This window comes from Pogoniulus pusillus, chromosome 12 (assembly GCF_015220805.1).
Source record: "Pogoniulus pusillus isolate bPogPus1 chromosome 12, bPogPus1.pri, whole genome shotgun sequence".
Classification (NCBI taxonomy): domain Eukaryota; kingdom Metazoa; phylum Chordata; class Aves; order Piciformes; family Lybiidae; genus Pogoniulus; species Pogoniulus pusillus.
The window spans coordinates 18,267,621-18,281,064 of NC_087275.1; the positions used below are offsets into that span (position 1 = coordinate 18,267,621).

General features: G+C 41.0%; 1 protein-coding gene across 7 annotated transcripts in view; it reads left to right on the top strand.

Annotated features, from left to right (window-relative positions):
• The window catches only part of TTC3 (tetratricopeptide repeat domain 3), a 72,040-nt gene that overhangs the window by 32,804 nt on the left and 25,792 nt on the right, over positions 1–13,444 (top strand). For all 7 annotated transcript variants that reach the window (XM_064152505.1, XM_064152506.1, XM_064152508.1 and 4 more), the window contains 9 exons: positions 1,145–1,282; positions 2,362–2,442; positions 3,033–3,145; positions 5,227–5,353; positions 6,817–6,939; positions 8,258–8,359; positions 9,059–9,151; positions 10,323–10,387; positions 12,148–12,284. In XM_064152505.1, the coding sequence (XP_064008575.1) occupies positions 1,145–1,282; positions 2,362–2,442; positions 3,033–3,145; positions 5,227–5,353; positions 6,817–6,939; positions 8,258–8,359; positions 9,059–9,151; positions 10,323–10,387; positions 12,148–12,284 (979 nt within the window). The remainder of the gene's footprint in view (positions 1–1,144; positions 1,283–2,361; positions 2,443–3,032; positions 3,146–5,226; positions 5,354–6,816; positions 6,940–8,257; positions 8,360–9,058; positions 9,152–10,322; positions 10,388–12,147; positions 12,285–13,444) is intronic.

Consider the following 13,444-nt stretch of genomic DNA (forward strand, 5'->3'; position numbering starts at 1 on the left):
TCCAGCCTATACCTACCCCAGCACAACTTGAGACTGTGTCCCCTTGTTCTGTTGCTGGTTGCCTGGCAGAAGAGAGTGACCCGCCCCCCTGGCTACAACCTCCCTTCAGGTAGTTGTAGACAGTGATGAGATCAGCCCTGAGCCTCCTCTTTTCCAGGCTAAACAGCCCTGGTTCTCTCAGCCTCTCCTCACAGGGCTGCGTTCCCAGGCCTCTCACCAGCTTTGTTGCCCCTCTCTGGAGACGTTCCAGCACCTCAGCATCTCTCTTAGATTGAGAGGCCCAGAACTGAACGCAGTACTCAAGGTGTGGCCTGACCAGTGCTGAGTACAGAGGAAGAATAACCTCCCTTCTCCTACTGGCCACACTGTTCCTGATACATGTGGGACTCCTTGGTACTTTTTTTTTCTTTATGATTGTGAGAGTAGATGCTGAAGGAACTTATTAAATAGTGAAATACCTTTTACCCTGACAGAACTATCTCCTTGCCAAAGATAATTTGTAGTCAGTGTTTCAACAGGTCAGGGGAACATAAGTTCTTAATTCTGCAGCTGCTTGTCTTGATTTACAGTCTCACTGCTGGAAACTCCTACAGACTTCAGGAAGTGTCTGTAGTGAAAAACTAATAACATAATGCATTCTGAAACCTTCTGTCATTAAGAACTATGAACCTAGATGAAGAAAAAGTGCAGGCACATAGAAATAGTTTTCAGGGTTTTCTGAGAGGTTTATACACAAAACTGGGTGTGTATGAGTAAGGAAGAGCATAAGCCAGGGAGGATGGGATCTTACATGTAAGAGAGATTAAAATGATGCTTGAACTAAGCTTTCTACTCCCTGAAGAGGAAGGGAACAAAAACTTAAAACCTAGTTTATTTTTTTTTAATAATTTCTTTAGAAATAATCAGCAGCAGATCCTCAACAATCTTCAATTTTTAGAAGGCTAAAATAGTTTTGTAAGGCTGAACCTAATCTGCTGCTTTTGAGGATGATAAAACTGTAGCAAGTACAGAATTTTACCAGTTGTCTGTTGGATAAATATTTAGCTTGCTTAAAACAAACAAACAAACAAAAAAACTCCCAACCAAACAAAAAAGCTGAACTAACTGTTTTCTTTTGGTCTTGACAACTTGGAAAATATTTTAGGTGGATTTAGCTATGTTGCCAGAAAAGGTTAAGTCCCTCATTCATGATGGTTATACAGCCCTGCTGGACCAGCGATGTCACAGTGCTGAACAAGCCTTTTCACAATTGTTGAGTAGTCTAAATCCTTCAGAATTAAAGGTAAGATGAGTATAATCGTGTAATTTATTAGCCTAATTGAACTTCATGCTTTCAATGCTGTTCCATTCTTTCCTTCCACCAAAATAGTCACTATTACTGAATTATTGCCTATGATTTTCATTGTAATGCAAATCACTGAGAAGCATGCTAAAGCAGGCCAAAAAAGTGCCAAAAGTATGCAAACCTGAGCAAGATGACATAACCTGATAGGATGTATTATTGTAAAGTTCAGCATACATAGGCATTTCTATGTGCAATCTGAAATATAATTACTGAGAATAATGTAATATAGTCTTACAAAATATTCTATTTAGGTCATTGTCAGCCTAACCTTTATTTCATTGTTATGTAGGGTAAAAATAAATCAACCCTACATTCTTCATACAACTATTTTATAGCAAATACTGTGAAATTTTTGTGTATAAGTATGTAGCCAATTGTCCAGTGACCAATTTGTTATCTTAGGTGTCATGAAATTCTTGTTCTGTAGTATGCATGACTGTATGTGTGTGCATGTGTGTTGCTGTGTTTCGTGCTCTGCTTTTGCTAAAGGCTGTTGAAGTGCCAATTCTATCCAAGCAAGTAATGCACCAATGCTTCTGGAGTTGTGACCTAGTTTATTAGAAGGAAAAAGATTGGAAGTTTTTAGGTTAAAAAAAAAAACAAAACCAAAAACTGCTGCTACAACCAAAAAAAAACACACAAAAAAAACAAACCACAAAAAAACCTGAGCCTGCTCAATACTGAACATGGAATACAGCAAGTACATAACACTGCATGAAGTCAGCATACTAAGGTCTGTAATGACAGTGTTTCAAAACCCAGATGTTTTAAGACTGTGTCCCTTTGAAGTTTATCTAGGAGTGCCCAATGACAAGTAGTGTGTACTAAAGGTGTAGTTAACCTTTTTTCTGCCACTTGTAACATAAGTTTGTCTAGATGCTCTGATGAAGATGGCGAGAAAAGGCTTTCTTAGGGCTCTTGTACTGAAGATCTTCACAGTAGACAGTAATGTTCTAATTACCAGCTGACTGTGTGTTTATGTATGTGCTATTAATCTAATTTAACTCTATCTGCAGCAACTGAATCTTCATGTTATTAATTATGTTGTACTCATCTATGGGCATGCCACTGCTCTTCTTGGAATAGGACAACCTGAGGTATGACATTAAGCCACTAGATTTTTGTTCTAGTTCAGGTAGTTGACCATCCTTTTTTTGTCTCTTCCTGGCAGACATAAATAGAGTTAGGAGGGAAAGCTTTTGTCACACTTGGAAATCTTGTAGTTCAATACCTGAGATTTTCAAGAACTGTCTGGATGCATTCCTCTGTGACCTGAGATATATTATATGATTTTGCTCTGGCAGCGGGGTCGGACTGTTTGGGTACCTTGCAACCCCTAACACCCTCTGAGCCTGTGTGATCTTGAATGGTTTTGGTTAAATTAAGCTACCAATTAAAGTATTGATGAAGTATAGTCAAGTATTCTTCTACTTTGTTGTAATGTATTATGAACTAATCTTTCTGCCACTAAAACAAGAGGAAGAAAGTACTTTGGGTTCTGGAAAACATCAAAATAGAAGTGTGTTTTTTTGGCAGCTTGGTTGGGAGTTTTGTTTCAAAATATTCAATGCTTTGGAATGACAAAGAATAGAGCATACTGACCCAGTATTGGAGGAAGAAAAATAGGAGAAGAAAAGTGAAAAGCTGCAAGGTGTCACATAGTTGTGTCTTCACTTTTATTTTGAAGGCATTGTCAAAGGCTGAAGACCAATACAAGAAAATACTTGAGCAGTACCAGGAAGAAAGATTTGGTTGTTTGGCATACTATGGAATTGGAAAAGTATACCTCAGGCAAAACAGGTTGGTGTGATACAGTTTCCATATTTGATACAAAAAATATTTTCTTCTGAGGAACTGTGTCAAGTTCTTTCTTTATGCTCGTTTATTTCTAAATTCATACACCAAACTGAATTATTACAATTTTAAGTTTGTTACTGCAAAGAATGTAACGAAAGCTGATGAACTGTGGGCTCCAGAGCTTGGGGATGTGACTGACCAGCACACCCTTGCAGTGGAGAAGAGCTTGAAGCAGAACATCAAAAAACTGTGGTAGTAATAAAGGCTTAACATCAGGATGACTGGAGCATAACCCTGGTTTTAGATAAGGCAGCTGCACCAATGAGTCATTAAGTTCCCATGGGACAGATACAGACTAATGTCTTCCTGAGCAAGTCAGACCTGCATGAGGGCAGGGTGAGGGGAATGCCTTATGTAACTTAATCAAACACAGAAGTACAGAAACTAGGCAACTAATAATAAGCTTGAGTGTGAAGGGCTCGAACTACCTTCAGCTGTATTTCTGCCTGGCACCCTGATGGTGAGCATGTAGAGACCAGTAGTAGGAACTACATTTGTATTGATTCAGCTGTATATTGCAATTGCTATGTTACAGCTTGTGTTGTGGTTTCAGTATATCACTTTACAGCTTTACTTACTAAATATCCCCTATAATGCCTGTGGTGAGTTGACCTTGGCTGGTTGCCAGACCCTCATCCAGCTACACTGTAGCTCTCCCCACCTCCAAGGGAGAGGAGGAGAAAGTAAGATGAAAAAGCCTGGGGTTTGACATAAACACAGAGGGATCCCATGCTAATTACAATCATAAGCAAAACAGATGGAACTTAAGGATAAATAATTTGATGTATTGCCTGTAAATGAAGAGTTGGATGGTGAGAAACACCTAGCTAAAAACGAAAACCACCTTTGCCCTTGTCTTCCTTTATCTCAGGCTTGACTTCCCTCCCTCCTTCTAGACTCCTCTGTCTCCTCCCCAGAGCTGCCCAAAGAGATGGGGAATGGGGGTTGTTACTAGTCTATAACAGCTCCTCTTGTCTACTCCTTCCACACTTTTCCTTGGCAGTTTTCCCTAAAGCTGCAGTTCCTTTGGGGCACGAATATCTGCTCTTGCAGGAGTCCTCCATGGTTGCAATGTGGACATATGCTCCAGTGAGGTCCTCTCCAGGGGTGCAGGGGATTCTCTCCCTTCCTTATTCTTACTTTGGTGCTCAAAGGGCTATTTCTTAAACTATCTGGGTTTTTTTTCTTTACCTTTTTGTATTCCTCCTGCAATACGCTTTGTCCTTTCTTACCCAGGCTGTGCCTAAGGTTCCATCATCCTGTGTGAAGGGCTCAGCTGTGCCCTGTGATGGTTCATTAGAGCCAGCTGGAACTGGGGCAGACATGCCTCAACACAGGCTGCCTCTGCAGGACTGGTCCCTGCCCTGGTGCCCAGCCTTGCCACACAGACCAAATACAGTATAAAACCTTAAACCTGCCTTGCGAAATACCGAAAAGGACCTGGTCAGAGTGAATTCCTCTTTCCCTCTGCTGCTGCATAGCTGGGTGCAGTCTAGGAAGTATCTGCATCCCACTTTCATGGATGTGCATGGATGCTCTTGTCTCCCTTGTCAGTGTTGACCTGCAGTGAGGCTGTGTGTGTGTCCCAGAGAGATGTGGGGGACATGACACCACAGCCAGTTACCCAGACTACCCCAGGCAGAGCAGCCTTCATCTACAGCAGCACCTGATTGATGTGAATCCAAAGTAACAGAATCCTGTTCCCTGGTTGTTCAAGCTGAAGCTCATTTGGGAGTATATGCATGCTGCCTTTCTCTGTTCATGACAAACACCCCCACACTCTCAGGCTCTCAGTCTGCCTCATCTGAGCCTAGGCTCTGGTTTCCTTACCCAAGCTGTTTTACTGGCCTATGCCTTGAATATTCTGTACTGAAAAGTCCTTAAACAATGAACTGAATGAACTAGGTGTTCTTTCATTCTGAGTACTTAAATTGCCCTTTTTTTTCTTTCCACAAATCATGAAAGTATTACAGGCTGTCTAGACATTCATATGTGGTCTGTGTTGCACCTCTTTCAAACTTCAGGTTTTCTGATGCACTTGATCAGTTTATGAAATCGCAAACAATGGTTAACCACAGGATTGTACCTGGAGTGTTAACTTGGCCCACGTCATCTCAGGTCATTGAAGAGACACGAATAGAGAATTTACAGGTATGATTAAATAAAGAATAAAAGCTTGTTCTGTCAAGAGAAAAAACACTGCAGGCCTCTCCCTGCCTCCCCATTGTCAAGGCCGAAGACAGATGAGGGACATAGGGGAGATTTTTGGCATGGAGCAGTCAGTACAAGCATTGCTGCTCATTGTCTAGAGTTTGTCCTTCCCAAGGCCTGGTTTTGGCCTAAGAGCACAGAACCCTTTTTAGGAGGACAGATTTGAGCAAGTGAGAAGCATTCCATTTACAGCACAAGGCTGGGGGTTCTGTCAGGCTCAATGCTTTGGTCTTTCCATGATTCTCATCTGCCCCAAGTATTCTATAATGTGTTAATGTTTTAGCTGCATGTTACAAAACATGGTGTTACACTAGAGAGAACTGGGATAAAAATTGGAATTAACAGAAACATGAAGTTGAAAACTGCAGCAGTGGTGCAAAATGTGAAACCAAATAGAGTTTGACCCTGTAGTTATTGGTTGATGCAGTGGGCATTGCATGGTAAAATGATTTGACGTGAAAAATCTGACTTGTGGTTTTGACGATACAAATTATTTTCTCTCTCTGAACAGTTGGGTTTGTTTCTTTTAATTTCTTTTGGCTTTTTTTTTTTTGTGCATGAAAGCAGTTTGACACAGTAACATTTGTTAGGTTATTCAGGTTATTTGCTATTCTGTGTTGATGTATTTTGTTTTCTGGTAGAAGCAGCCATACTGTTGTTTACTGAACAAAGACCTGACCTTAAGATTTCTCACAGACCCCCATCTGGCACCACAGCAGTGTGGTCACAGCAATGCATCAGTGGTCTGGGACTTCTGGAGAGTGTAATGGAAATATCTGAAAGACTGTAGCTGATGGTCTGTTTCTAGCAACACTTTATTAACCTGGGCTCAATGGCAAGCCTGTGGGACTTGAAATGACTTTACATAAAGCCCCTGTAGTATCTTTACCTCAAATGCTATTATGGGAGATCTCACTAGCTCCAGTGCAGGACCACGTTGTGAGTTTTCTCTGGCAGTGTACCCGATCCTGTGACTCAGATGGCAGGTGAGGCAGTCTTGAAATGGTGAGAAGTAGTAGAAATGAGCAGTTGCTCCATTTTTTAATCATGTTACTTGAGTAATGTGGCTCATGTTTTCAGTAATCGAATTTACTACATTCTCATGTGTCTGGAATTGGTCAGCAAGTAAATAAACATCAGTCCAAGATAAACCTGCATGCAGGGCAACTGTGAGTACTTAGCTGATAACAGTTCAAGTGAGCATTTGAATATTTTCCCATAAAAGGAGAGTCTTCCATAACTTTTGTCTAGAAAAGAGTTGTTCTTTTGGCATTAGTCATCTCCCGTTCAAAAAGAGAAGTGCTTCACCCCAGAATTGCCTAAAAATTTGCAAAAAGGTGTTGAATCTGTTCTTGGTTCCTGTGCAATTTGTCGTACTTTTTATGTGCTTCTGTGTTTCTCAGCTGATTTTAAAGAATTGTATTGAGGAGTGCAAGTTCCCTCCAGAACCAGATGCAGTTTGTCGATATCAGCAATGTCATGGCTACTCCAAAATCCAAATATATTTTACAGATCCAGACTTTAAGGTACCATTTTTTTTTTGTTTAAAAGGGTTTAGGAAATAAACTTGATGTCTGTGTATATTCTGCTCCCTTTCTGGAACACATCATCTTATCCTATCAGCTCTTAAGTCCCAGAATCGTGGAAAACATGTGGTTGGAAATGCCCTCAAACACCATCCAGTCCAACCCTTGGCCCAGCACAGAAGAGTTAACACCAAACCATTTCCCAAAATGCCAGGTCCACACAATGCTGCTTAAACATCTCCAGGGATGGTGAATTCTCTAGTGCTCTGGGCAGACCATTCCCATGTTTGATAATCCCCACTGTTCCTAACATCCAGTCTGAACCTCCCCTGGAGCAGCTTGAAACCATTTCTTTCAGTCCTGTCACTTGACCCCAAGGAGAAGAGGCTGGCCTGCTCCTCCCTCCAACCTCTTTCCATGTACTTGTAGAGAGCAATGAGGTCTCCTCTCAGCCTTCTTGTCTCTAGCCTGAGCAGCCCCATCTCCTCTGAACATGGTCCTGCACCTCAGTGTCCTTGTATTGAGGGATCCAGAACTGAACACAGCACTTGAGATATGGTCTCACCAGTGCTGAGTACAAGGGGATGATCATCTCCCTGTTCCTGCTGGCCAGTGCTTTTAAATCATGCCAGGATGCCACTGGCTTTCTTGGTCACATGCTGACTAATATTTAGTCAAACATCAGCCAGTATCCCCAGGTCCCTCTTTGAGTCATAGCTTTCCAACCACACATTCCTAAGTCTGTAGCTTACCGTGGGGTTGTTGTGTCCCAGGAAGAGGACCTGGCACTTGGCCTTACTGAACTTCATACAGTTAGCCTTGGCTTATTGGTTTGACCTGTCCAGGTCCTATTGTAGAGCTTCCCTGCCCTCTAGCAGATTGATACAGCCACCTGTCTCGGTGCCATCTGCAAACTTTCTGAGGGTGCACTCGATGTCCTTATCCAGATCATTGATAAGACATACTGGAGAGGACAGGCCCCAGTACTGAGCCCAGCCAGGTTTTACATCATGCACTGCTACTTCTTGGGGCTAGCCATTCAGTCAGATTTTTATCCAGTGCAGAGTGCACTTATCCAAGCCCTCTGTGATGAGCTTCTGAAGGAGGATGCTGTGGGAGACAATGTCAAAGACTTCAAGTGAAGTCCATGTAGACAGTGTCCACAGCACTTCCCTCATCCACAAGGCAAGTCCCCTTTACTGTAGAAGGAGATCAGATGAGTCAGGTAGGACCTGCCTTTCATAACCCCATGCTGTCATGCACTGTTTTGTTTGGGGTTTTCAGAAGATGTTAACTCCGTGTTTTTTCTCAACGTTAGGGTTTTATATGTATTAATTGCTGTCAGCAGTGTAGAGTGGAATTTCATATTGGCTGTTGGAAAAAGTTGAAAACCACAAACTACAGTGACAAAAATGATAAGGTAAGAGTTGTGCTATACTTTAAGCTTTTTGGTTTTCATTTTTTAAAGTCAAGTTTATAGTACTCCTTTGGTTTGTGATAAATGCTTGATGTTCCACCCACACAACAACGGCAGGAGGAGGGAGAGGAAAGAGTCTCCTGAAAAATTGTCTGACCTGCAAATGTGGGTAAAGCTTGCTGTTGTCTACAGAAGAAAGATGAGGTAAACAGGCTGAGTGTTTCAGCATTTACATGGAGAGCTATGAGATGGCTTAGTGTGCTCAGCCTGTTCACCTTGCATCATTTACAACCTTCCATATGGAAGTTTGTTTCCTTCTGCAGTGCTGCTGTTAAAGCAACAGTACAATGCTGAGTTACATCTAAAGGAACTTTGCAGAATACAGTATCAGCAGCCAGTATAAAATAACAGGAAATCCAGGCAGAGTATGAACTCATGAAAGAGTCTTGTTAAAGGTGACTTAGGAACATGGAATTAGAGGAAGAGGGTCTTTGCTATAGCTTTGGGGGTAACAGGTATATGCCACAGATCTGTGGTCCTTACCAAGTGAGTTGTCACTGTTTTGTTTTAATCCAGTAGGAGTTTAGAACTGTTCTAGCTTTAATTACCTTGGTCATCTTAAGACTAAGAAACTAATTTGTGTGAGGCTGCAGATTTTCTGTGAGTTTAAATGTCTCTGTGTGTATCACTTTCTCTTGACAGGATTTTCTTCAAGAATTGTGTTTCACTCCCGATTGTACAGGCCTTATTTCAAAAATAGTTATTTTCAGTTCTACTGGCCTGGTAAAGTGTGAAGTAAGTAAATATTCATATAAAATATGAAAATAATCTTTATTTCCTTTGCCAGAATAAATATTTGAAAGAGAAGTGTAACTGCTAACTCAGATATAATATGCTATCATAACTACAGAATCTGAACATTATTTTAGGTATATTAAGTAGCTGTTCTTATGGTATTGGTTGGAATTGTCATGGATGGTGTGATGGTTTGGGTGTTACCTGCCCCCCCCACTTTGGAAATCACCCAGACTAGACTCAGCTGGCTCTGGAAATTGAATGAAGCTTATTATTTACATCTTAGCACAATATACAAGCAGGTATTTACAATCTATACAGTTATAGACAGAAATATACAAGGTAAAAGGTAATACAGAAACACAACAGCCCTCCCAGAAACCTGAGTCCCCAGGAGGGGCTGCCAATTGCCCCTTCACCTTCTCCCCCTCTCAACCTTACCTCAGTCCTAAGGAAGAATGGAGGTTCAGCCAGGGTGGTTAGGAAGCAAAGTGGATTAATGAGAGAAATGGAGGGTGAGGTTAGAGAGAGATGCAGCTTGGCGCTCCCCAGCAGAAGTGCCTTATCTATGTTTTGGTTCTTCTTGTATCTCTCAGTAAGCCTCTGAGGAAGTAGACAACACCACTGTTTACTTTTCACAGCCTGTAGTCTAATTCTTCTCACCAAAACATTGTAGCTAGTTTCAAACTAACACAGATAGGAACTGGAGCTTGATCTCGTATTCAGATTGTGCAAGATGGAAGGAGCTGTTAGTTTAACTTGGAGCTTGTCTTGATAAATGAAATAATTTTATTAGAAGAGTGCTCTCACCCTCTGGAGAACCACAGGGTGGATACTGCTTCCCAGGGCAGTGTTGGTCTGTGAGAAGGAAAAGAAAGGAAAATGAAAAAAAAGCAGTAAAATTTGCTTCGTGCCCACTGTTAAAGCCAAACAATCTCCTGTTCTTCCTGCTGTTACCTTTCAACCTGTCTTTCCAGCATATGAAGATGGATTGCTATATACAGAGTTGTAGCAGGAGATGGTAATTTTAGGTAGATCTTCTTGAGGCATAAGTAGGTTACCTGTGTCTTTTTGTACTGTTACATTTGATGCTTTGGAAAGCAGTAGATGACTTGAGTATAGTTGCATCATAACCCAAATTTAATTAACATAATGTTGCTTGTTTTGGTAGTTTGAAAAAAAAATCACAAGACCCAAAGAACTGCCAAGGGCTGTTATTAAGCAGAAATGTTCCAGGTAAGCTCTCTGCTGTTCAAAACTGTTGGGTCAATTTGAGAACAAAACAGTTTTCTGTGGGTTGGGTTTGAGTTGCTAAAATAACACAAATACGTTGGAGAGCTATTCTTGCTCTTTGCCTCTGATCAACTGAAAAGTCAGGTGAAATATCATTGAGTTATCAAAGCATTTAAACAAACTTGTAAAAGCAGATAGAGGGCAGAGGAGGGCATTAACTGGTATTGCTGCATAAGTGGTTGGTATCTCTCTAGTGGCCATACAGTTCTTTAAACACATTTTCATTTTGCTCACAGGAAGCATAGCTATGGGTTGATACAAATCTGATTTCCCACACCTCTTTTGAAGGATTTACAGAATGCCAGGTTGGAAGGGACCCCAAGGACTGTCTGGCCCAAGCTTTCCAGGGGATAGTGGATTTGAAATGAGCTGGCCCAGCACTCTGTCAAGCCGAGTCTTAGAAGTTACTGGTGTTGAAGATGTTGCCCTAACGTGGTCACTCCTGAGGGAAAGCACTGGCTAGTATTTAGTTTTTCCTGTTGACTTGGGGAGTAGAAAAGAGATTAGCTCAACAAAATTCCTGATGTAATGTGTGATTATGATGCCTTCTCAAAAACAAAGGCATTTGAGAGATATCTAGCTGTGAACCTTAACAAATGGGTTGACGAGAGAGGTTGTGGATGCCCTCTGCCTGGTGGTGTGGAAGGCCAAGCTGGCGAGGCCTGGGGCAGCCTGGTGTAGTGGGAAGTGTCCCTGCCCGTGGGACAAATTGTCTGTAGGCCACTGATTTCCTGGCAGTCTGAACCAGCAGTTTTTGAATATAAATTGCTGCAGTCGTCCTGAAGTCTTTGTACCTGTAGCTTCATTTCATTATGAAATCTGTGGGCAGGGAAGAAACATCTTGTTTGGAGAAGTGGGGTTCAGAGGCTCTATGTAGAACTTGACAACTGTTTCTTTACATTTGCTCTCTGTGCGTGTCTTTCATTTGTGTTAAGATACCTAACAATTGGAATACCAGGAAAAGTGCCTAATACTCTTTTTAATAGAGTGTCTTAGAGATGTGGTGGAAGTTGAGTGTGTCTAGATTTAGAAAACCATCTCTATTTTCAGACTTAGCATACACTTTTCTGTTCCTTCCCATTGCTATAGGGAAGAAACAAACTCAGGAAGACTTTTAGCTGAATGACAGAGGTATTGCTGTGTGGCATGACTTCAAACCCCATACTGTTCCACAGCATTTACTACCTATTCAGCTTTGTCTGAATGTTTCAAAGGTGTAAATATATATTGCATATAATGATGCTGTTTCAGTTACTGATGCATGTACAGTTGACATGAGTTTACACTTCTTAGTCAAGGTTATAAGTAATGAGGAGTGATGCTGAGAGCATAAATGGAACTGATTTTTAAAACTTAAGGAAATGGAAATGTTAAATTGCCATTCAGAACACAGAGTTGTAAATGAAGGAAAAATTGCTAGTATTTCAGTTGATGCTAATTCAGACACCATTAGTGGGATTAAATATTGCATCTTGAGGATATTCATACAGTTACATACTTGATTGTTCAGGGGGCTTGTGTGAAATTTTGCTGTCTCTTAACTTCCAAATGCAAACTAGCTGGTTTTGTATTAGTACATTTCAGCATAATGTTTTATAGTAGAATGGAGCATACTGCAAGACATGAAAAATAACTTAAATGAGCCTAACTCCTTTGGCAGCTTACTTTGCATTAGGATCACAGTTTAATTGATTTTCTTTCAGTCTTAGAAAACTAAAAATGAAACAAGAGAGAAAATTACGAAGAAAGCATGCACGAGAAGAGGCACGGAAGTCTGCTAAAGAGAAGAGGGAAGAAAACCAAATGGGAAAGGAAGCATCTGAATACAGTGGTCACAGAGGTATGTGGAAGTACCAGCTTATTGTTCTAAGTTAGCACAAGGCAGCCTAACTAGCATTCTAAATATCCTAAATGAAATTATAACAGAGTACTAATACTGAACATAATTCTCCTCCTCTTTAAAAGACTCACAATGTCATTTAAGATGACTTTTATTTCTGCTTTGTTTTTAGGAAAGAATAATACCCTAACTGTAGAAACTGCAGTGACTTCAAACATATTTTTCAGAGCATTGTCAAAAATAATATTTCAACCTAAAAGTGTGTAGTCAGTGAATGCTTTAGCTTTTGTGTTCCAGTTACGTGGATCTACAGTGTTCTGTATTGGAGGTGTAAACTTCTGCTGTGTTTTGTATTGGAGCAAGCTACAGAACAAACAAAAATGAGTGATTTTGGTTTTTTCTTCTTTTTTTACAATTTTTGTTTGTTAAGCTTTCATGCTCATTGACTTGTAGAATTTCATATTAAATACTTTGCAGGCACTTCATCCTGTACATGATGTACTTAGAGTTCTACAGAAACCTGTTTTCTGTTCAGTGGCATATCCTGGCAGTCTCAGGTGCTACTCCTTTTCAGGTTTTTTAAGCCATTGTATTTGAGATCAATGTCTTCCATTGGTACCACAGGTTATTTTTGCTTCCATGTAGTTTTAGAAAGCTACAGTTAGTTGACTTTCTGTGGTTTTGTTGTAAAGGGTAGGCTGTCTCCTTTCCTTTTTACCCTTATTAGTTTTGGTCCTGGCATCCACTGCAGGTTGTTCACATTTATGTGAGTAAAACCTTTAAGAACTAAAAATGTCTCCTCTGTTACAAAACCACACCCTGTAGTACTGTGTGTAAATGTTGGGACACTGAATATGTCAGCATACTGCTCTATACAACTACCTGAAGGGAGGTTGTGGCCAGGTGGGGTTGGTCTCTTCTCCCAGGCAACCAGCAACAGAACAAGGGGACACAGTCTCAAGTTGTGCCAGGGTAGGTATAGGCTGGATGTTAGGAGGAAGTTCTTCACAGAGAGAGTGATTTGCCATTGGAATGGGCTGCCCAGGGAGGTGGTGGAGTCACCATCCCTGGAGGTGTTCAAGAAAAAACTGGAGGAGGCACTTAGTGCCATGATCTAGTTGATTGGATAGGGCTGGGTGGTGAGTTGGACTGGATGATCT